Raw genomic sequence first — 23,751 nt, forward strand, 5'->3', positions numbered from 1 at the left:
TGGAGGGAGAGGAGGACTGGAGTAAGGTATTATAGATGGAGAGGGAGAGGAGGACTGGAGTAAGGTATTATAGATGGAGGGAGAGGAGGACTGGAGTAAGGTATTATAGATGGAGGGGACTGGAGTAAGGTATTATAGATGGAGGGAGAGGAGGACTGGAGTAAGGTATTATAGATGGAGGGAGAGGAGGACTGGAGTAAGGTATTATAGATGGAGGGAGAGGAGGACTGGAGTAAGGTATTAGAGATGGAGGGAGAGGAGGACTGGAGTAAGGTATTAGGAGGACTGGAGTAAGGTATTATAGATGGAGGGAGAGGAGGACTGGAGTAAGGTATTATAGATGGAGGGAGAGGAGGACTGGAGTAAGGTATTAGAGATGGAGGGAGAGGAGGACTGGAGTAAGGTATTATAGATGGAGTGAGTGGAGGACTGGAGTAAGGTATTATAGATGGAGGGAGAGGAGGACTGGAGTAAGGTATTAGAGATGGAGGGAGAGGAGGACTGGAGTCAGGTATTAGAGGAGGAGGGTGAGGAGGACTGGAGTAAGGTATTATAGATGGAGGGCTGGAGTAAGGTATTATAGATGGAGGGAGAGGAGGACTGGAGTAAAGTATTAGAGATGGAGGGAGAGAAGGACTGGAGTAAGGTATTAGAGATGGAGGGATGGAGGGAGAGGAGGACTGGAGTAAGGTATTATAGATGGAGGGAGAGGAGGACTGGAGTAAGGTATTATTATGGAGGGATGGAGGGAGAGGAGGACTGGAGAAAGGTATTATAGATGGAGGGAGAGGAGGACTGGAGTAAGGTATTATAGATGGAGGGAGAGGAGGACTGGAGTAAGGTATTATAGATGGAGGGATTGGAGGACTGGAGTAAGGTATTAGAGATGGAGGGAGAGGAGGGAGAGGAGGACTGGAGTAAGGTATTATAGATGGAGGGAGAGGAGGACTGGAGTAAGGTATTATAGATGGAGGGAGAGGAGGACTGGAGTAAGGTATTAGAGATGGAGGGAGAGGAGGACTGGAGTAAGGTATTAGAGATGGAGGGAGAGGAGGACTGGAGTAAGGTATTAGAGATGGTAAGGTATTAGAGATGGAGAGGAGGACTGGAGTAAGGTATTATAGATGGAGGGAGAGGAGGACTGGAGTAAGGTATTAGAGGAGGAGGGAGAGGAGGACTGGAGTAAGGTATTATAGATGGAGGGAGAGGAGGACTGGAGTAAGGTATTAGAGATGGAGGGAGTGGAGGACTGGAGTAAGGTATTAGAGATGGAGGGAGTGGAGGACTGGAGTAAGGTATTATAGATGGAGGGAGTGGAGGACTGGAGTAAGGTATTAGAGGAGGAGGGAGAGGAGGACTGGAGTAAGGTATTAGAGATGGAGGGAGAGGAGGACTGGAGTCAGGTATTATAGATGGAGTGAGTGGAGGACTGGAGTAAGGTATTATAGATGGAGGGAGAGGAGGACTGGAGTAAGGTATTATAGATGGAGGGAGAGGAGGACTGGAGTAAGGTATCATAGATGGGGAGAGGAGGTCTGGAGTAAGGTATTATAGATGGAGGGAGTGGAGGACTGGAGTAAGGTATTAGAGATGGAGGGAGAGGAGGGAGAGGAGAACTGGAGTAGGGTATTAGAGGAGGAGGGAGAGGAGGACTGGAGTAAGGTATTAGAGGAGGAGGAAGAGGAGGACTGGAGTAAGGTATTAGAGATGGAGGGAGAGGAGGGAGAGGAGAACTGGAGTAAGGTATTATAGATGGAGGGAGTGGAGGACTGGAGTAAGGTATTAGAGATGGAGGGAGAGGAGGACTGGAGTAAGGTATTATAGATGGCGGGAGAGTAGGACTGGAGTAAGGTATTATAGATGGAGGGAGTGGATGACTGGAGTAAAATATTAAAGATGGAGGACAGGAGGGCTGGAGTAAGGTATTATAGATGGAGGGAGAGGAGGACTGGAGTAAGGTATTAGAGATGGAGGGAGTGGAGGGAGTGGAGGACTGGAGTAAGGTATTTTAGATGGAGGGAGAGGAGGACTGGAGTAAGGTATTATAGATGGAGGGAGAGGAGGGAGAGGAGGACTGGAGTAAGGTATTAGAGATGGAGGAAGAGGAGGACTGGAGTAAGGTATTATAGATGGAGGGAGAGGAGGACTGGAGTAAGGTATTATAGATGGAGGGAGAGGAGGACTGGAGTAAGGTATTATAGATGGAGGGAGAGGAGGACTGGAGTAAGGTATTATAGATGGAGGGAGAGGAGGGCTGGAGTAAGGTATTATAGATGGAGGGAGAGGAGGACTGGAGTAAGGTATTAGAGGTGGAGGGAGTGGAGGACTGGAGTAAGGTATTAGAGATGGAGGGAGTGGAGGACTGGAGTAAGGTATTATAGATGGAGGGAGTGGAGGACTGGAGTAAGGTATTAGAGGAGGAGGGAGAGGAGGACTGGAGTAAGGTATTAGAGATGGAGGGAGAGGAGGACTGGAGTCAGGTATTATAGATGGAGTGAGTGGAGGACTGGAGTAAGGTATTATAGATGGAGGGAGAGGAGGACTGGAGTAAGGTATTAGAGATGGAGGGAGAGGAGGACTGGAGTAAGGTATTAGAGATGGAGGGAGAGGAGGGAGGGGAGGACTGGAGTAAGGTATTATAGATGGAGGGAGAGGAGGACTGGAGTAAGGTATTAGAGATGGAGGGAGAGGAGGACTGGAGTAAAGTATTAGAGATGGAGGGAGAGAAGGACTGGAGTAAGGTATTAGAGATGGAGGGAGAGGAGGACTGGAGTAAGGTATTATAGATGGAGGGAGAGGAGGACTGGAGTAAGGTATTATAGATGGAGGGAGAGGAGGGAGAGGAGGACTGGAGAAAGGTATTATAGATGGAGGGAGAGGAGGACTGGAGTAAGGTATTATATATGGGGACAGGAGGACTGGAGTAAGGTATTATAGATGGAGGGATTGGAGGACTGGAGTAAGGTATTCGAGATGGAGGGAGAGGAGGACTGGAGTATGGTATTATAGATGGAGGGAGAGGAGGACTGGAGTAAGGTATTATAGATGGAGGGAGAGGAGGACTGGAGTAAGGTATTAGAGATGGAGGGAGAGGAGGACTGGAGTAAGGTATTAGAGATGGAGGGAGAGGAGGACTGGAGTAAGGTATTAGAGATGGAGGGAGAGGAGGACTGGAGTAAGGTATTAGAGATGGAGGGAGAGGAGGACTGGAGTAAGGTATTAGAGATGGAGGGAGAGGAGGACTGGAGTAAGGTATTAGAGATGGAGGGAGAGGAGGACTGGAGTAAGGTATTAGAGATGGAGGGATGGAGGACTGGAGTAAGGTATTATAGATGGAGGGAGTGGAGGACTGGAGTAAGGTATTATTAGAGATGGAGGGAGAGGAGGACTGGAGTAAGGTATTAGAGATGGAGGGAGAGGAGGACTGGAGTAAGGTATTATAGATGGAGGACTGGAGGACTGGAGTAAGGTATTATAGATGGAGGGAGAGGAGGACTGGAGTAAGGTATTATAGATGGAGGGAGAGGAGGACTGGAGTAAGGTATTATAGATGGAGGGAGGGAGGAGAGGACTGGAGTAAGGTATTATAGATGGAGGGAGTGGAGGACTGGAGTAAGGTATTAGGAGATGAGAGGGAGGAGGGAGGGAGGAGGACTGGAGTAAGGTATTAGAGATGGAGGGAGAGGAGGACTGGAGTAAGGTATTAGAGATGGAGGGAGAGGAGGACTGGAGTAAGGTATTAGAGATGGAGGGATGGAGGGAGAGGAGGACTGGAGTAAGGTATTATAGATGGAGGGAGAGGAGGACTGGAGTAAGGTATTATAGATGGAGGGGAGGAGGGAGAGGAGGACTGGAGTAAGGTATTATAGATGGAGGGAGAGGAGGAGGGAGTAAGGTATTATAGATGGAGGGAGAGGAGGACTGGAGTAAGGTATTATAGATGGAGGGATGGAGGAGGACTGGAGTAAGGTATTATAGATGGAGGGGAGGAGGACTGGAGTAAGGTATTATAGATGGAGGGAGAGGACTGGAGTAAGGTATTATAGATGGAGGGAGAGGAGGACTGGAGTAAGGTATTAGAGATGGAGGGAGAGGAGGACTGGAGTAAGGTATTATAGATGGAGGGAGAGGAGGACTGGAGTAAGGTATTAGAGATGGAGGGAGAGGAGGACTGGAGTAAGGGAGAGATGGAGGGAGAGGAGGACTGAGTCAGGTATTATAGATGGAGGGAGAGGAGGACTGGAGTAAGGTATTATAGATGGAGGGAGAGGAGGACTGGAGTAAGGTATTAGAGATGGAGGGAGAGGAGGACTGGAGTAAGGTATTAGAGATGGAGGGAGAGGAGAGGAGGACTGGAGTAAGGTATTATAGATGGAGGGAGAGGGGGACTGGAGTAAGGTATTAGAGATGGAGGGAGAGGAGGACTGGAGTAAAGTATTAGAGATGGAGGGAGAGAGGACTGGAGTAAGGTATTAGAGATGGAGGGATGGAGGGGAGGAGGACTGGAGTAAGGTATTATAGATGGAGGGAGAGGAGGACTGGAGTAAGGTATTAGGGAGATGGAGGGAGAGGAGGACTGGAGTAAGGTATTATAGATGGAGGGAGAGGAGGACTGGAGTAAGGTATTATAGATGGGGGGAGGAGGACTGGAGTAAGGTATTATAGATGGAGGGAGAGGAGGACTGGAGTAAGGTATTATAGATGGATGGAGGAGGAGGAGAGGAGGACTGGAGTAAGGTATTATAGATGGAGGGAGAGGAGGACTGGAGTAAGGTATTATAGATGGAGGGAGAGGAGGACTGGAGTAAGGTATTAGAGGAGGAGGGAGAGGAGGACTGGAGTAAGGTATTAGAGATGGAGGGAGAGGAGGACTGGAGTAAGGTATTAGAGATGGAGGGAGAGGAGGACTGGAGTAAGGTATTATAGATGGAGGGAGAGGAGGACTGGAGTAAGGTATTATAGATGGAGGGAGAGGAGGACTGGAGTAAGGTATTATAGATGGAGGGAGAGGAGGACTGGAGTAAGGTATTAGAGATGGAGGGAGAGGAGGACTGGAGTAAGGTATTAGAGATGGAGGGAGAGGAGGGAGATGGAGGGAGTGGAGGACTGGAGTAAGGTATTAGAGATGGAGGGAGAGGAGGACTGGAGTAAGGTATTAGAGATGGAGGGAGAGGAGGACTGGAGTAAGGTATTATAGATGGAGGGAGAGGAGGACTGGAGTAAGGTATTATAGATGGAGATGGAGGAGAGGAGGACTGGAGTAAGGTATTATAGATGGAGGGAGAGGAGGACTGGAGTAAGGTATTATAGATGGGGGACAGGAGGACTGGAGTAAGGTATTATAGATGGAGGGAGTGGAACTGATGGACTGGAGTAAGGTATTAGAGATGGAGGGATGGAGGGAGAGGAGGACTGGAGTAAGGTATTAGAGATGGAGGGAGAGGAGGACTGGAGTAAGGTATATAGATGGATGGAGGGAGAGGAGGACTGGAGTAAGGTATTAGAGATGGAGGGATGGAGAGAGGACTGGAGTAAGGTATTATAGATGGAGGGAGAGGAGGACTGGAGTAAGGTATTATAGATGGAGGGAGGGAGAGGAGGACTGGAGTAAGGTATAGATAGATGGAGGGAGAGGAGGACTGGAGTAAGGTATTATAGATGGAGGGAGAGGAGGACTGGAGTAAGGTATTAGAGATGGAGGGAGAGGAGGACTGGAGTAAGGTATTATAGATGGAGGGAGAGGAGGACTGGAGTAAGGTATTATAGATGGAGGGAGAGGAGGACTGGAGTAAGGTATTAGAGATGGAGGGAGAGGAGGACTGGAGTAAGGTATTATAGATGGAGGGAGAGGAGGACTGGAGTAAGGTATTAGAGGAGGAGGGAGAGGAGGACTGGAGTAAGGTATTAGAGATGGAGGGAGTAAGGTATTATAGATGGAGTGAGTGGAGGACTGGAGTAAGGTATTATAGATGGAGGGAGAGGAGGACTGGAGTAAGGTATTAGAGATGGAGGGAGAGGAGGACTGGAGTAAGGTATTAGAGATGGAGGGAGAGGAGGGAGAGGAGGACTGGAGTAAGGTATTATAGATGGAGGGAGAGGAGGACTGGAGTAAGGTATTAGAGATGGAGGGAGAGGAGGACTGGAGTAAGGTATTAGAGATGGAGGGAGAGGAGGACTGGAGTAAGGTATTAGAGATGGAGGGGAGGAGGGAGAGGAGGACTGGAGTAAGGTATTATAGATGGAGGGAGAGGAGGACTGGAGTAAGGTATTATGGAGATGGAGGGAGAGGAGGACTGAGAAAGGTATTATAGATGGAGGGAGAGGAGGACTGGAGTAAGGTATTATAGATGGAGGGGAGGAGGACTGGAGTAAGGTATTATAGATGGAGGGAGAGGAGGACTGGAGTAAGGTATTATAGATGGAGGGAGAGGAGGACTGGAGTAAGGTATTAGAGATGGAGGGAGAGGAGGACTGGAGTAAGGTATTAGAGATGGAGGGAGAGGAGGAGAGTCAGGGAGATGGAGGGAGAGGAGGACTGGAGTAAGGTATTATAGATGGAGGGAGGGAGGACTGGAGTAAGGTATTATAGATGGAGGGGAGGAGGACTGGAGTAAGGTATTAGAGATGGAGGGAGAGGAGGACTGGAGTAAGGTATTATAGATGGAGGGAGAGGAGGACTGGAGTAAGGTATTAGAGATGGAGGGAGAGGAGGACTGGAGTAAGGTATTAGAGATGGAGGGAGAGGAGGACTGGAGTAAGGTATTAGAGATGGAGGGAGAGGAGGACTGGAGTAAGGTATTAGAGATGGAAGGGAGAGGAGGACTGGAGTAAGGTATTATAGATGGAGGGAGAGGAGGACTGGAGTAAGGTATTAGAGATGGAGGGAGAGGAGGACTGGAGTAAGGTATTATAGATGGAGGGAGAGGAGGACTGGAGTAAGGTATTAGAGATGGAGGGAGAGGAGGACTGGAGTAAGGTATTAGAGATGGAGGGAGGACTGGAGGACTGGAGTAAGGTATTAGAGATGGAGGGAGAGGAGGACTGGAGTAAAGGTATTATAGATGGAGGGAGAGGAGGACTGGAGTAAGGTATTAGAGATGGAGGGAGAGGAGGACTGGAGTCAGGTATTATAGATGGAGTGAGTGGAGGACTGGAGTAAGGTATTATAGATGGAGGGAGAGGAGGACTGGAGTAAGGTATTAGAGATGGAGGGAGAGGAGGACTGGAGTCAGGTATTATAGATGGAGGGAGAGGAGGACTGGAGTAAGGTATTATAGATGGAGGGAGAGGAGGTCTGGAGTAAGGTATTATAGATGGAGGGAGTGGAGGACTGGAGTAAGGTATTAGAGATGGAGGGGAGGAGGGGAGGAGACTGGAGTAAGGTATTAGAGATGGAGGGGAGGAGGACTGGAGTAAGGTATTAGAGATGGAGGAGAGGAGGACTGGAGTAAGGTATTAGAGATGGAGGGGAGGAGGGAGAGGAGGACTGGAGTAAGGTATTATAGATGGAGGGAGAGGAGGACTGGAGTAAGGTATTATAGATGGAGGGAGAGGAGGACTGGAGTAAGGTATTATAGATGGATGGAGAGGAGACTGGAGTAAGGTATTATAGATGGAGGGAGAGGAGGACTGGAGTAAGGTATTAGAGATGGATGGAGGGAGAGGAGGACTGGAGTAAGGTATTATAGATGGAGGGAGAGGAGGACTGGAGTAAGGTATTATAGATGGAGGGGAGGAGGGAGAGGAGGACTGGAGTAAGGTATTAGAGATGGAGGGAGAGGAGGACTGGAGTAAGGTATTATAGATGGAGGGAGAGGAGGACTGGAGTAAGGTATTAGAGATGGAGGGAGAGGAGGACTGGAGTAAGGTATTAGAGATGGAGGGAGAGGAGGACTGGAGTAAGGTATTATAGATGGAGGAGATGGAGGAGAGGAGGACTGGAGTAAGGTATTAGAGATGGAGGGAGAGGAGGACTGGAGTAAGGTATTAGAGATGGAGGGAGAGGAGGACTGGAGTAAGGTATTAGAGATGGAGGGAGAGGAGGACTGGAGTAAGGTATTAGAGATGGAGGGAGAGGAGGACTGGAGTAAGGTATTATAGATGGAGGGAGAGGAGGACTGGAGTAAGGTATTAGAGATGGAGGGAGAGGAGGACTGGAGTAAGGTATTAGATGGATGGAGGGAGAGGAGGACTGGAGTAAGGTATTAGAGATGGAGGGAGAGAGGACTGGAGTAAGGTATTATAGATGGAGGGAGAGGAGGACTGGAGTAAGGTATTATAGATGGAGGGAGAGGAGGACTGGAGTAAGGTATTATAGATGGAGGGAGAGGAGGACTGGAGTAAGGTATTATAGATGGAGGGAGAGGAGGACTGGAGTAAGGTATTATAGATGGAGGGAGAGGAGGACTGGAGTAAGGTATTATAGATGGAGGGAGAGGAGGACTGGAGTAAGGTATTATAGATGGGGAGAGGAGGACTGGAGTAAGGTATTATAGATGGAGGGAGGAGGACTGGAGTAAGGTATTAGAGATGGAGGGAGAGGAGGACTGGAGTAAGGTATTAGAGATGGAGGGAGAGGAGGACTGGAGTAAGGTATTAGAGATGGAGGGAGAGGAGGACTGGAGTAAGGTATTAGAGATGGAGGGAGAGGAGGGAGAGGAGGACTGGAGTAAGGTATTATAGATGGAGGGAGAGGAGGACTGGAGTAAGGTATTATAGATGGAGGGAGAGGAGGACTGGAGTAAGGTATTATAGATGGAGGGAGAGGAGGACTGGAGTAAGGTATTATAGATGGAGGGAGAGGAGGACTGGAGTAAGGTATTAGAGATGGAGGGAGTGGAGGGAGTGGAGGACTGGAGTAAGGTATTATAGATGGAGGGAGAGGAGGACTGGAGTAAGGTATTATAGATGGAGGGAGAGGAGGGAGAGGAGGACTGGAGTAAGGTATTAGAGATGGAGGGAGAGGAGGACTGGAGTAAGGTATTATAGATGGAGGTATTATAGATGGAGAGGAGGACTGGAGTAAGGTATTATAGATGGAGGGAGAGGAGGACTGGAGTAAGGTATTATAGATGGAGGGAGAGGAGGACTGGAGTAAGGTATTAGAGATGGAGGGAGAGGAGGACTGGAGTAAGGTATTAGAGATGGAGGGAGAGGAGGACTGGAGTAAGGTATTATAGATGGAGGACTGGAGGGAGATGGAGGACTGGAGTAAGGTATTAGAGATGGAGGGAGAGGAGGACTGGAGTAAGGTATTATAGATGGAGGGAGGGGAGGACTGGAGTAAGGTATTAGAGATGGAGGGAGGAGGACTGGAGTAAGGTATTAGAGATGGAGGGAGAGGAGGACTGGAGTAAGGTATTAGAGATGGAGGGAGAGGAGGACTGGAGTAAGGTATTAGAGATGGAGGGAGAGGAGGACTGGAGTAAGGTATTAGAGATGGAGGGAGAGGAGGACTGGAGTAAGGTATTAGAGATGGAGGGAGAGGAGGACTGGAGTAAGGATAGAGGAGGGAGGGAGGAGGACTGGAGTAAGGTATTAGAGATGGAGGGAGAGGAGGACTGGAGTAAGGTATTAGATGGAGATGGAGGGAGAGGAGGACTGGAGTAAGGTATTAGAGATGGAGGGAGAGGAGGACTGGAGTAAGGTATTAGAGATGGAGGGAGAGGAGGACTGGAGTAAGGTATTGAGAGATGGAGGGAGAGGAGGACTGGAGTAAGGTATTAGAGATGGAGGGAGAGAAGGACTGGAGTAAGGTATTAGAGATGGAGGGAGTGGAGGACTGGAGTAAAGTATTAGAGATGGAGGGAGAGAAGGACTGGAGTAAAGTATAATAGATGGAGGGAGAGGAGGACTGGAGTAAGGTATTATAGATGGAGGGAGAGGAGGACTGGAGTAAAGTATTATAGATGGAGGGAGAGGAGGACTGGAGTAAGGTATTATAGATGGAGGGAGAGGAGGACTGGAGTAAGGTATTATAGATGGAGGGAGAGGAGGACTGGAGTAAGGTATTATAGATGGAGGGAGAGGAGGACTGGAGTAAGGTATTATAGATGGGGACAGGAGGTCTGGAGTAAGGTATTATAGATGGAGGGAGTGGAGGACTGGAGTAAGGTATTATAGATGGAGGGAGAGGAGGACTGGAGTAAGGTATTATAGATGGAGGGAGAGCAGGACTGGAGTAAGGTATTAGATGGAGGGAGAGGAGGACTGGAGTAAGGTATAAGAGATGGAGGGGAGGAGGAGAGGAGGACTGGAGTAAGGTATTATAGATGGAGGGAGAGGAGGACTGGAGTAAGGTATTAGAGATGGAGGGAGAGGAGGACTGGAGTAAGGTATTAGAGATGGAGGGAGAGGAGGACTGGAGTAAGGTATTAGAGATGGAGGGAGAGGAGGACTGGAGTAAGGTATTAGAGATGGAGGGAGAGGAGGACTGGAGTAAGGTATTAGAGATGGAGGGAGTGGAGGACTGGAGTAAGGTATTAGAGATGGAGGGAGAGGAGGACTGGAGTAAGGTATTATAGATGGAGGGAGAGGAGGACTGGAGTAAGGTATTATAGATGGAGGGAGAGGAGGACTGGAGTAAGGTATTATAGATGGAGGGAGAGGAGGACTGGAGTAAGGTATTATAGATGGAGGTATTATAGAGGGAGGACTGGAGTAAGGTATTATAGATGGAGGGAGAGGAGGACTGGAGTAAGGTATTATAGATGGAGGGAGAGGAGGACTGGAGTAAGGTATCATAGATGGGGACAGGAGGTCTGGAGTAAGGTATTATAGATGGAGGGAGTGGAGGACTGGAGTAAGGTATTCGAGATGGAGGGAGAGTAGGACTGGAGTAAGGTATTATAGATGGAGGGAGTGGATGACTGGAGTAAGGTATTAGAGGATGGAGGGAGAGGAGGACTGGAGTAAGGTATTAGAGATGGAGGGGAGGAGGGAGAGGACTGGAGTAAGGTATTATAGATGGAGGGAGAGGAGGACTGGAGTAAGGTATTATGGAGATGGAGGGAGAGGAGGACTGGAGTAAGGTATTAGAGATGGAGGGAGAGGAGGACTGGAGTAAGGGAGATGGAGGGAGAGGAGGACTGGAGTAAGGTATTAGAGGAGGAGGGAGAGGAGGACTGGAGTAAGGTATTAGAGATGGAGGGAGAGGAGGACTGGAGTAAGGTATTAGAGATGGAGGGAGAGGAGGACTGGAGTAAGGTATTAGAGATGGAGGGAGAGGAGGACTGGAGTAAGGTATTAGAGATGGAGGGAGAGAAGGACTGGAGTAAGGTATTAGAGATGGAGGGAGAGGAGGACTGGAGTAAGGTATTAGAGATGGAGGGAGAGGAGGACTGGAGTAAGGTATTATAGATGGAGGGAGAGGAGGACTGGAGTAAGGTATTATAGATGGAGGGAGAGGAGGACTGGAGTAAGGTATTATAGATGGAGGGAGAGGAGGACTGGAGTAAGGTATTATAGATGGAGGGAGAGGAGGACTGGAGTAAGGTATTATAGATGGAGGGAGAGGAGGACTGGAGTAAGGTATTATAGATGGAGGGAGAGGAGGACTGGAGTAAGGTATTATAGATGGGGACAGGAGGTCTGGAGTAAGGTATTATAGATGGAGGGAGTGGAGGACTGGAGTAAGGTATTCGAGATGGAGGGAGAGGAGGGAGAGGAGAACTGGAGTAGGGTATTAGAGGAGGAGGGAGAGGAGGACTGGAGTAAGGTATTAGAGGAGGAGGAAGAGGAGGACTGGAGTAAGGTATAAGAGATGGAGGGAGAGGAGGACTGGAGTAAGGTATTATAGATGGAGGGAGAGGAGGACTGGAGTAAGGTATTAGAGATGGAGGGAGAGGAGGACTGGAGTAAGGTATTAGAGATGGAGGGAGAGGAGGACTGGAGTAAGGTATGAGAGATGGAGGGAGAGGAGGACTGGAGTAAAGTATTAGAGATGGAGGGAGAGAAGGACTGGAGTAAGGTATTAGAGATGGAGGGAGTGGAGGACTGGAGTAAAGTATTAGAGATGGAGGGAGAGAAGGACTGGAGTAAAGTATAATAGATGGAGGGAGAGGAGGACTGGAGTAAGGTATTATAGATGGAGGGAGAGGAGGACTGGAGTAAAGTATTATAGATGGAGGGAGAGGAGGACTGGAGTAAGGTATTATAGATGGAGGGAGAGGAGGACTGGAGTAAGGTATTATAGATGGAGGGAGAGAGGACTGGAGTAAGGTATTTATAGATGGAGGGAGAGGAGGACTGGAGTAAGGTATTATAGATGGGGACAGGAGGTCTGGAGTAAGGTATTATAGATGGAGGGAGTGGAGGACTGGAGTAAGGTATTCGAGATGGAGGGAGAGGAGGGAGAGGAGAACTGGAGTAGGGTATTAGAGGAGGAGGGAGAGGAGGACTGGAGTAAGGTATTAGAGGAGGAGGAAGAGGAGGACTGGAGTAAGGTATAAGAGATGGAGGGAGAGGAGGGAGAGGAGGACTGGAGTAAGGTATTATAGATGGAGGGAGAGTAGGACTGGAGTAAGGTATTATAGATGGAGGGAGAGGAGGACTGGAGTAAGGTATTATTGATGGAGGGAGAGTAGGACTGGAGTAAGGTATTATAGATGGAGGGAGTGGAGGACTGGAGTAAAGTATTAGAGATGGAGGGAGTGGAGGACTGGAGTAAGGTATTATAGATGGAGGGAGAGGAGGACTGGAGTAAGGTATTATAGATGGAGGGAGAGGAGGACTGGAGTAAGGTATTATAGATGGAGGGAGAGGAGGACTGGAGTAAGGTATTATAGATGGAGGGAGAGGAGGACTGGAGTAAGGTATTATAGATGGAGGGGAGGGGAGAGGAGGACTGGAGTAAGGTATTAGAGATGGAGGGAGAGGACTGGAGTATTAGAGATGGAGGGAGTGGAGGACTGGAGTAAGGTATTATAGATGGAGGGAGAGGAGGACTGAGTAAGGTATTATAGATGGAGGGAGAGGAGGACTGGAGTAAGGGTATTATAGATGGAGGGAGAGGAGGACTGGAGTAAGGTATTTTAGATGGAGGGAGAGGAGGGAGAGGAGGACTGGAGTAAGGTATTATAGATGGAGGGAGAGGAGGACTGGAGTAAGGTATTAGAGATGGAGGGAGAGGAGGACTGGAGTAAGGTATTAGAGATGGAGGGAGAGGAGGGAGGGAAGACTGGAGTAAGGCATTATAGATGGAGGGAGAGGAGGACTGGAGTAAATTATTAGAGATGGAGGGAGAGAAGGACTGGAGTAAAGTATTAGAGATGGAGGGAGAGGAGGGAGAGGAGGACTGGAGTAAGGTATTATAGATGGAGGGAGAGGAGGACTGGAGTAAGGTATTATAGATGGAGGGAGAGGAGGACTGGAGTAAGGTATTATAGATGGAGGGAGAGGAGGACTGGAGTAAGGTATTAGAGGAGGAGGGAGAGGAGGACTGGAGTAAGGTATTAGAGATGGAGGGAGAGGAGGACTGGAGTAAGGTATTATAGATGGAGGGAGAGGAGGACTGGAGTAAGGTATTATAGATGGAGGGAGAGGAGGACTGGAGTAAGGTATTATAGATGGAGGGAGAGGAGGACTGGAGTAAGGTATTAGAGATGGAGGGAGTGGAGGACTGGAGTAAGGTATTATAGATGGAGGGAGAGGAGGACTGGAGTAAGGTATTAGAGATGGAGGGAGAGGAGGACTGGAGTAAGGTATTATAGATGGGGGAGAGGACTGGTAAGGTATTAGAGATGGAGGGAGAGGAGGACTGGAGTAAAGTATTATAGATGGAGGGAGAGGAGGACTGGAGTAAGGTATTATAGATGGAGGGAGAGGAGGACTGGAGTAAGGTATTATAGATGGAGGGAGAGGAGGACTGGAGTAAGGTATTATAGATGGAGGGAGAGGAGGACTGGAGTAAGGTATTAGAGATGGAGGGAGGGAGAGGAGGACTGGAGTAAGGTATTATAGATGGAGGGAGAGGAGGACTGGAGTAAGGTATTATAGATGGAGGGAGAGGAGGACTGGAGTAAGGTATTATAGATGGAGGGAGAGGAGGACTGGAGTAAGGTATTATAGATGGAGGGAGAGGAGGACTGGAGTAAGGTATTAGAGATGGAGGGAGAGGAGGACTGGAGTAAGGTATTAGAGATGGAGGGAGAGGAGGACTGGAGTAAGGTATTATAGATGGAGGGAGAGGAGGACTGGAGTAAGGTATTATAGATGGAGGGAGAGGAGGACTGGAGTAAGGTATTATAGATGGAGGGAGAGGAGGACTGGAGTAAGGTATTATAGATGGAGGGAGAGGAGGACTGGAGTAAGGAGATGGAGGGAGAGGAGGACTGGAGTAAGGTATTAGAGATGGAGGGAGAGGAGGACTGGAGTAAGGTATTATAGATGGAGGGAGAGGAGGACTGGAGTAAGGTATTATAGATGGAGGGAGAGGAGGACTGGAGTAAGGTATTATAGATGGAGGGAGTGGAGGACTGGAGTAAGGTATTATAGATGGAGGGAGAAGAGGACTGGAGTAAGGTATTATAGATGGAGGACTGGAGTAAGGTATTATAGATGGAGGGAGAGGAGGACTGGAGTAAGGTATTATAGATGGAGGGAGAGGAGGACTGGAGTAAGGTATTATAGATGGAGGGAGAGGAGGACTGGAGTAAGGTATTAGAGATGGAGGGAGAGGAGGACTGGAGTAAGGTATTATAGATGGAGGGAGAGGAGGACTGGAGTAAGGTATTATAGATGGAGGGAGAGGAGGACTGGAGTAAGGTATTATAGATGGAGGGAGAGGAGGACTGGAGTAAGGTATTATAGATGGAGGGAGAGGAGGACTGGAGTAAGGTATTATAGATGGAGGGAGAGGAGGACTGGAGTAAGGTATTATAGATGGAGGGAGAGGAGGACTGGAGTAAGGTATTATAGATGGAGGGAGAGGAGGACTGGAGTAAGGTATTATAGATGGAGGGAGAGGAGGGAGAGGAGGACTGGAGTAAGGTATTATAGATGGAGGGAGAGGAGGACTGGAGTAAGGTATTAGAGATGGAGGGAGAGGAGGACTGGAGTAAGGTATTAGAGATGGAGGGAGTGGAGGACTGGAGTAAGGTATTATAGATGGAGGGAGTGGAGGACTGGAGTAAGGTATTAGAGATGGAGGGAGAGGAGGGAGAGGAGGACTGGAGTAAGGTATTATAGATGGAGGGAGAGGAGGACTGGAGTAAGGTATTATAGATGGAGGGAGAGGAGGACTGGAGTAAGGTATTAGAGATGGAGGGAGTGGAGGACTGGAGTAAAGTATTAGAGATGGAGGGAGAGAAGGACTGGAGTAAAGTATTATAGATGGAGGGAGAGGAGGACTGGAGTAAGGTATTATAGATGGAGGGAGAGGAGGACTGGAGTAAGGTATTATAGATGGAGGGAGAGGAGGACTGGAGTAAGGTATTATAGATGGAGGGAGAGGAGGACTGGAGTAAGGTATTATAGATGGAGGGAGAGGAGGACTGGAGTAAGGTATTATAGATGGAGGACCATGGTTACATCAGTATAACTGTTCATCCAGCAACAATGAGACTGGGCTGTAACATGAGGCTTTTGCTTTGTCGGATATCTGCCACTTGTATTTTTATCTTGTGTTTATACAGGGATCCTATTGAGATTAGATGGAGGGAGAGGAGGACTGGAGTAAGGTATTATAGATGGAGGGAGATGGAGGAGGACTGGAGTAAGGTATTATAGATGGAGGGAGAGGAGGACTGGAGTAAGGTATTATAGATGGAGGGAGTGGAGGACTGGAGTAAGGTATTATAGATGGAGGGAGAGGAGGACTGGAGTAAGGTATTAGAGATGGAGGGAGTGGAGGACTGGAGTAAGGTATTATAGATGGAGGGAGTGGAGGACTGGAGTAAGGTATTATAGATGGAGGGAGAGGAGGGGAGGAGGGACTGGAGTAAGGTATTATAGATGGAGGGAGGAGGACTGGAGTAAAGGTATTAGAGATGGAGGGAGTGGAGGACTGGAGTCAGCTATTATAGATGGAGGGAGAGGAGGACTGGAGTAAGGTATTGAGATGGAGGTAAGGAGAGAGAACTGGAGTAAGGTATTATAGATGGATGAGAGGGAGAGGAGGACTGGAGTAAGGTATTATAGATGGAGGGAGAGGAGGACTGGAGTAAGGTATTATAGATGGAGGGAGAGGAGGACTGGAGTAAGGTATTAGAGATGGAGGGAGTGGAGGACTGGAGTAAGGTATTAGAGATGGAGGGAGAGGAGGACTGGAGTAAGGTATTATAGATGGAGGGAGAGGAGGACTGGAGTAAGGTATTATAGCACACAGGAACTCCCAGTTCACCATGTTACATCAGTATAACAAGTGTTCATCCAGCAACAATGAGACTGGGCTGTAACATGAGGCTTTTGCTTTGTCGGATATCTGCCACTTGTATTTTTATCTTGTGTTTATACAGGTGATCCTATTGAGATTAGATGGAGGGAGAGGAGGACTGGAGTAAGGTATTATAGATAGAGGGAGAGGAGGACTGGAGTAAGGTATTATAGATGGAGGGAGAGGAGGACTGGAGTAAGGTATTATAGATGGAGGGAGAGGAGGACTGGAGTAAGGTATTATAGATGGAGGGAGAGGAGGACTGGAGTAAGGTTTTAGAGATGGAGGGAGTGGAGGACTGGAGTAAGGTATTATAGATGGAGGGAGTGGAGGACTGGAGTAAGGTATTATAGATGGAGGGAGAGGAGGGAGAGGAGGACTGGAGTAAGGTATTATAGATGGAGGGAGTGGAGGACTGGAGTAAAGTATTAGAGATGGAGGGAGTGGAGGACTGGAGTCAGCTATTATAGATGGAGGGAGAGGAGGACTGGAGTAAGGGTCTTATAGCTGGAGGGAGAGTAAGGAGAGGAGAACTGGAGTAAGGTATTATAGATGGAGGGAGAAGAGGGAGAGGAGGACTGGAGTAAGGTATTATAGATGGAGGGAGAGGAGGGAGAGGAGGACTGGAGTAAGGTATTATAGATGGAGGGAGAGGAGGACTGGAGTAAGGTATTATAGATGGAGGGAGAGGAGGACTGGAGTAAGGTATTAGAGATGGAGGGAGTGGAGGACTGGAGTAAAGTATTAGAGATGGAGGGAGAGGAGTAAAGTATTGTAGATGGAGGGAGAGGAGGACTGGAGTAAGGTATTATAGATGGAAGGAGAGGAGGACTGGAGTAAGGTATTAGAGATGGAGGGAGAGGAGGACTGGAGTAAGGTATTATAGATGGAGGGAGTGGAGGACTGGAGTAAGGTATTATAGATGGAGGGAGAGGAGGACTGGAGTAAGGTATTATAGCACACAGGAACTCCCAGTTCAGCATGTTACATCAGTATAACAAGTGTTCATCCAGCAACAATGAGACTGGGCTGTAACATGAGGCTTTTGCTTTGTCGGATAACTGCCATTTGTACTTTTATCTTGTGTTTATACAGGTGATCCTATTGAGATTAGAAGTCTATTTGTACAGGGGGCAGGGGCTGTCCTGTGCTATGATTTACTTTAAAATAGGCACACTGTGTATCACTGACATTAGGGGACATTGGTTCTTAAAAATATTTGATTAATTTGGTATCATTACCCATTTTCATTTAATTCCTGCTCTGAAAGTCCTTCGTTGCCATTGTACACATGATGCCAGTTGTACACAATATGAATTAACATAGCACACAGGTGTTTCCTCCGCTTGGGACTGACTAATTGGTAGACTGACCTTGACTGATTGGTGGACTGACTGATGAAATGGTTGATTGATTGTTGGGAGATGGGAAATGGAGACAGGATACCTTAGTTACAGTGCAGGAGTAGTCCTTGCCCCCTCCGGTAAACTAGCACCACAAAAGGAGGCTAACATGCTTTATTTATTCAGCATGAAATATGGATGATGATGTGTGTATCAGTGCATGGACATCTGTCTGCATGGAGCTGCAACTGTGGAGCTCTATGTAGGACTACTGGACTACTGTGCCCTCAGTAGCACTGTGTGTAAACATCTGTGCATACTTGTGCATGAATGTGTATCTGTGTGTGTTTATGCATTCATGTACTACTGTATGTGCTGTTCACATATGCTATTTGTGCGTATGTCTGTGTGTGTGTTTGATTCCTTTAGTCACACAAGCAGAGGCTCCCACATACTCACATTGCTCTGAGCTTTGAGTGGGCGAAGGCCACAGTGGAGCTGATAGGAGGAGAGAGAGGGGAGGAGAGGATAGGGGGGAAGGGGGAGAGGACAGGGGATGCAGGAGTGGAGTGGGAGGAGAGGAGAGAGGATGCAGGAGTGGCGTGGGAGTAGGGGAAGGAGGAGTGGAGAGGAGAGGAGAGGGAGGCGAGGAGAGGCGAGGAGAGGAAGGAATGAATGAATGAAGGAAGGAAGAGAGAGGAGAGGAGAGAGGAGAGGAGAGGAGAGAGGAGAGGAGAGAGAGGAGAGGAGAGGAGAGGAGAGAGAGAGAGGAGAGTGGGAGCGAAATAGAGTGAAAGAGTAGAAAACAGGGGAAAGATGAAATAATAAAATGTATGTTTGCACTGTAGTGCCACAGTGTTGAGCTCGCAGAGTCCAGTTGTTATTGTCTTCAGGGGAGTGGAGCAGCCAGCCAGTCCCAAGCTCCCAGGCTCCCTCCCCCAGGCCCAGGGTCACGGAGCCACCCACACCTCCTACTGGGGGTAGAAAGAGAGAGGCATCTGGGGCATAAACCCAGGCAGCATCTCCATGCCAACACTGCGTGAGGGCGAGAGAAATGAAAACTATTTTATTTCATTATTTCTTCTCATAAAAATCATGTTGCCACGGCAACAAGAGTTTGCAACTTCTACAGCTCTCTCTTTCTCTCTCTCTCTCTCTTTCTCTCTCTCTTTCTCGCTCTTTCTGTCTCTCTCTTTCTTTCTCTCTCTCTCTCTCTCTCTCTCTCTCTCTCTTTCTCTCTTTCTTTCTCTCTCTCTCTCTCTCTCTCTCTCTCTGTCTTTTTCTCTCTCTGGGAGAATCAATGAGCCAAGAAGCAGCACAGATCTTCTACTGTCTAACTTACACAGGGAAAGCATGCATCACACACTCTCTTTTTTTCTCTGTACCACACACACAGACAGACATCCAAGCACACACACACACCCTTGTATCCTTTATCTTCTATAAAATCCTCTCTGTTATGTACAGTATGTAGTAGTGCTAACAGACCCAGTGATAATGTGTTAATGTGTTCTCATGGTGTGGGAATTGATGTTTTGCAGTGTGTGGGGACATCCATGGGCAGTTTTTTGACCTTATGAAGCTGTTTGAGGTGGGTGGCTCGCCGGCTACGACGCGGTACCTCTTCCTGGGAGACTATGTGGACCGGGGATACTTCAGTATCGAGGTAAGAGACACCCACCGAACATCCTCCTCCCTTAATCCTCATAAACTATTAGTATCTTTGTCTGTACGTATACCAGTGTTTAATTCAACACCTCAATTGAATCCAATGCACAGAGAGAGATATACCATATACACATGCCAGACCAGTGGAGGCTGGTGGGAGAAGCTATAGGAGGACAGCAAATTGTAATGGCTGGAATGGAACGGAGTCAAACGTGGTTTTTATATGTTTGATACCGTTCCATTGATTCCATTCCAGCCATTACAAGGAGCCCCGTCCTTCTATAGCTCCTCCCACCAGCTTCCTCTACTCCAGACCTGGTTATGATGATTTCTGCCCAAGCTCCCAATCCCCAAATATTATCTCTCTACCTGTTTGGTTGTGACTGGAGGGCTTTCCTATAAGGAGCCATCAGGAGCTCTCCTTTAAATTGAAGGCATTCTGCTGTTTCCACCGAGATGTGATCCCTCCCTGTGCCCCTCCTTGCACTCTGCTGCTTCCACGCTCTGCGTGACGAGGAGCTACAGTGCACTGAAGCCCTGGAAAAACCGCGAGGAGGAAGGACGAATCATCAGTCACAATGCAGATGCTGACACGCTGCATTTGCATAAAGGAGGGCTTTCCTGTTGGCATGAGGGGTTGATTGTCCTTAAACAGACTGGCTCCACCAATTCTCATGATTATCATACTATCTTTATCAGCTGTCACCAAATCAATGACTGGGGGTTGCTCATCTGAGGTGATGCATAATCATCTATGATTAAATGGAGGACAATTAGAGTTCAAATAAAGGTCAATTTTAGACTTTTTTCTGATTTGAGCTTAGGGCAGTCATTGATCGTGTTACAGTCTGATTTTATCATTCTGATTTGAGCTTAGGGCAGTCATTGATCGTGATGCAGTCTGATTTTATCATTCTGATTTGAGCTTAGGGCAGCCATTGATCGTGATGCAGTCTGATTTTATCATTCTGATTTGAGCTTAGGGCAGTCATTGATCGTGATGCAGTCTGATTTTATCATTCTGATTTGAGCTTAGGGCAGTCATTGATCGTGTTACAGTCTGATTTTATCATTCTGATTTGAGCTTAGGGCAGTCATTGATCGTGATGCAGTCTTATTTTATCATTCTGATTTGAGCTTAGGGCAGTCATTGATCGTGTTACAGTCTTATTTTATCATTCTGATTTGAGCTTAGGGCAGTCATTGATCGTGATGCAGTCTGATTTTATCATTCTGATTTGAGCTTAGGGCAGCCATTGATCGTGATGCAGTCTGATTTTATCATTCTGATTTGAGCTTAGGGCAGTCATTGATCGTGATGCAGTCTGATTTTATCATTCTGATTTGAGCTTAGGGCAGTCATTGATCGTGATGCAGTCTGATTTTGGCATTCTGATTTGAGCTTAGGGCAGTCATTGATCGTGATGCAGTCTGATTTTATCATTCTGATTTGAGCTTAGGGCAGTCATTGATCGTGATGCAGTCTGATTTTATCATTCTGATTTGAGCTTAGGGCAGTCATTGATCGTGATGCAGTCTGATTTTGGCATTCTGATTTGAGCTTAGGGCAGTCATTGATCGTGATGCAGTCTGATTTTATCATTCTGATTTGAGCTTAGGGCAGTCATTGATCGTGATGCAGTCTTATTTTATCATTCTGATTTGAGCTTAGGGCAGTCATTGATCGTGATGCAGTCTGATTTTATCATTCTGATTTGAGCTTAGGGCAGTCATTGATCGTGATGCAGTCTGATTTTATCATTCTGATTTGAGCTTAGGGCAGTCATTGATCGTGATGCAGTCTGATTTTATCATTCTGATTTGAGCTTAGGGCAGGCAGCCATTTTATCATTCTGATTTGAGTGATGCGTGATGCAGTCTGATTTTATCATTCTGATTTGAGCTTAGGGCAGCCATTGATCGTGATGCAATCTGATTTTATCATTCTGATTTGAGCTTAGGGCAGTCATTGATCGTGATGCAGTCTGATTTTGGCATTCCTATGTCATGTTATATAACGTTGATTTGTTATTGTCAAGCTGCAGCCTGGTGCATGCCCCCGAACTGTGTATTTTATCATGGTGTGTATTTGTGTGTATATAAACTGAGCTAATAACCCTCTTTATCTACTCTCTTGACAGTGTGTTTTGTATCTTTGGTCGTTGAAAATCCTCTACCCAAAGACGCTATTTTTACTGCGAGGAAACCACGAATGTAGACATTTGACAGAATACTTCACCTTCAAACAAGAATGTGAGTTCTGTCTCTCCAGAGACATTCTATTTCTTTCTGTTTACTTCTGACGGGGACTTATCAATACCTTGTCTCACCTGGAGCACTATTGATGAAAACATATCTCATGCCTTGTTCCTTGAGACAGAAGGTGAGGAGGACAGGTAGATATGGGAGAGGAACAAGCAAGAGGTGAGGAGGTAGAGTTGTTCTCTGGGGAGGAATGGGACAGAAGGTAGAGTTGTTGTCTGGGGAGGAATGGGACAGAAGGTAGAGTTGTTGTCTGGAGAGGAAGGGACAGAAAGTAGAGTTGTTGTCTGGAGAGGAAGGGACAGAAGGTAGAGGTGTTGTCTGGGGAGGAATGGGACAGAAGGTAGAGTTGTTGTCTGGAGAGGAAGGGACAGAAGGTAGAGGTGTTGTCTGGAGAGGAATGGGACAGAAGGTAGAGGTGTTGTCTGGGGAGGAAGGGACAGAAGGTAGAGGTGTTGTCTGGGGAGGAATGGGACAAAAGGTAGAGGTGTTGTCTGGAGAGGAATGGGACAGAAGGTAGAGTTGTTGTCTGGAGAGGAATGGGACAGAAGGTAGAGTTGTTGTCTGGAGAGGAAGGGACAGAAGGTAGAGGTGTTGTCTGGAGAGGAATGGGACAGAAGGTAGAGGTGTTTTCTGGGGAGGAAGGGACAGAAGGTAGAGGTGTTGTCTGGGGAGGAATGGGACAAAAAGTAGAGGTGTTGTCTGGAGAGGAAGGGACTGAAGGTAGAGTTGTTGTCTGGAGAGGAAGGGACAGAAGGTAGAGGTGTTGTCTGGAGAGGAAGGGACAGAAGGTAGAGTTGTTGTCTGGAGAGGAAGGGACAGAAGTTAGAAGTGTTGTCTGGAGAGGAAGGGACAGAAGGTAGAGGTGTTGTCTGGAGAGGAATGGGACAGAAGGTAGAGTTGTTGTCTGGAGAGGAATGGGACAGAAGGTAGAGGTGTTCTCTGGGGAGGAATGGGACAGAAGGTAGAGTTGTTGTCTGGGGAGGAATGGGACAGAAGGTAGAGGTGTTGTCTGGGGAGGAATGGGACAGAAGGTAGAGTTGTTGTCTGGGGAGGAATGGGACAAAAGGTAGAGGTGTTGTCTGGGGAGGAATGGGACAGAAGGTAGAGGTGTTGTCTGGGGAGGAATGGGACAGAAGGTAGAGTTGTTCTCTGGGGAGGAATGGGACAGAAGGTAGAGTTGTTGTCTGGAGAGGAATGGGACAGAAGGTATAGTTGTTGTCTGGAGAGGAATGGGACAGAAGTTAGAGGTGTTGTCTGGGGAGGAATGGGACAGAAGGTAGAGTTGTTGTCTGGGGAGGAATGGGACAAAAGGTAGAGGTGTTGTCTGGGGAGGAAGGGACAGAAGGTAGAGTTGTTGTCTGGGGAGGAATGGGACAAAAGGTAGAGGTGTTGTCTGGGGAGGAAGGGACAGAAGGTAGAGGTGTTGTCTGGGGAGGAAAAGGACAGAAGGTAGAGGTGTTGTCTGGGGAGGAAGGGACAGAAGTTAGAGGTGTTGTCTGGGGAGGAAGGGACAGAAGGTCGAGTTGTTGTCTGGGGAGGAATGGGACAGAAGTTAGAGGTGTTGTCTGGGGAGGAATGGGACAGAAGGTAGAGGTGTTGTCTGGGGAGGAATGGGACAGAAGTTAGAGGTGTTGTCTGGAGAGGAAGGGACAGAAGGTAGAGTTGTTGTCTGGGGAGGAATGGGACAGAAGGTAGAGTTGTTGTCTGGGGAGGAATGGGACAGAAGGTAGGGGTGTTGTCTGGGGAGGAATGGGACAAAAGGTAGAGGTGTTGTCTGGGGAGGAATGGGACAGAAGGTAGAGTTGTTGTCTGGGGAGGAATGGGACAGAAGGTAGAGGTGTTGTCTGGGGAGGAATGGGACAGAAGGTAGAGGTGTTGTCTGGGGAGGAATGGGACAGAAGTTAGAGGTGTTGTCTGGGGAGGAATGGGACAGAAGGTAGAGGTGTTCTCTAGGTCTCTATTCATACATCCATGAAGAAGTGCATGATGAGGGTCATCTTGTTTATCTCTGCTCAGTTTCATCCCACAATACAGCATATCTTCTGTGTGTGTGTGAGTATAGAAAGAGGATGGTTGGATGCTCTTGAGGATGAGATATTGTGT

At 47.9% G+C, this 23,751-nt stretch overlaps 1 protein-coding gene across 2 annotated transcripts in view; it reads left to right on the plus strand.

Annotated features, from left to right (window-relative positions):
* Positions 1-23,751, plus strand: part of ppp3ca (protein phosphatase 3, catalytic subunit, alpha isozyme) — an 81,716-nt gene that overhangs the window by 36,184 nt on the left and 21,781 nt on the right. For both annotated transcript variants that reach the window (XM_042311464.1, XM_042311465.1), the window contains exons 3-4: positions 19,257-19,381; positions 21,525-21,636. In XM_042311464.1, the coding sequence (XP_042167398.1) occupies positions 19,257-19,381; positions 21,525-21,636 (237 nt within the window). The remainder of the gene's footprint in view (positions 1-19,256; positions 19,382-21,524; positions 21,637-23,751) is intronic.

This window comes from Oncorhynchus tshawytscha, linkage group LG33 (assembly GCF_018296145.1).
Source record: "Oncorhynchus tshawytscha isolate Ot180627B linkage group LG33, Otsh_v2.0, whole genome shotgun sequence".
NCBI classification, from domain to species: Eukaryota; Metazoa; Chordata; class Actinopteri; order Salmoniformes; family Salmonidae; genus Oncorhynchus; species Oncorhynchus tshawytscha.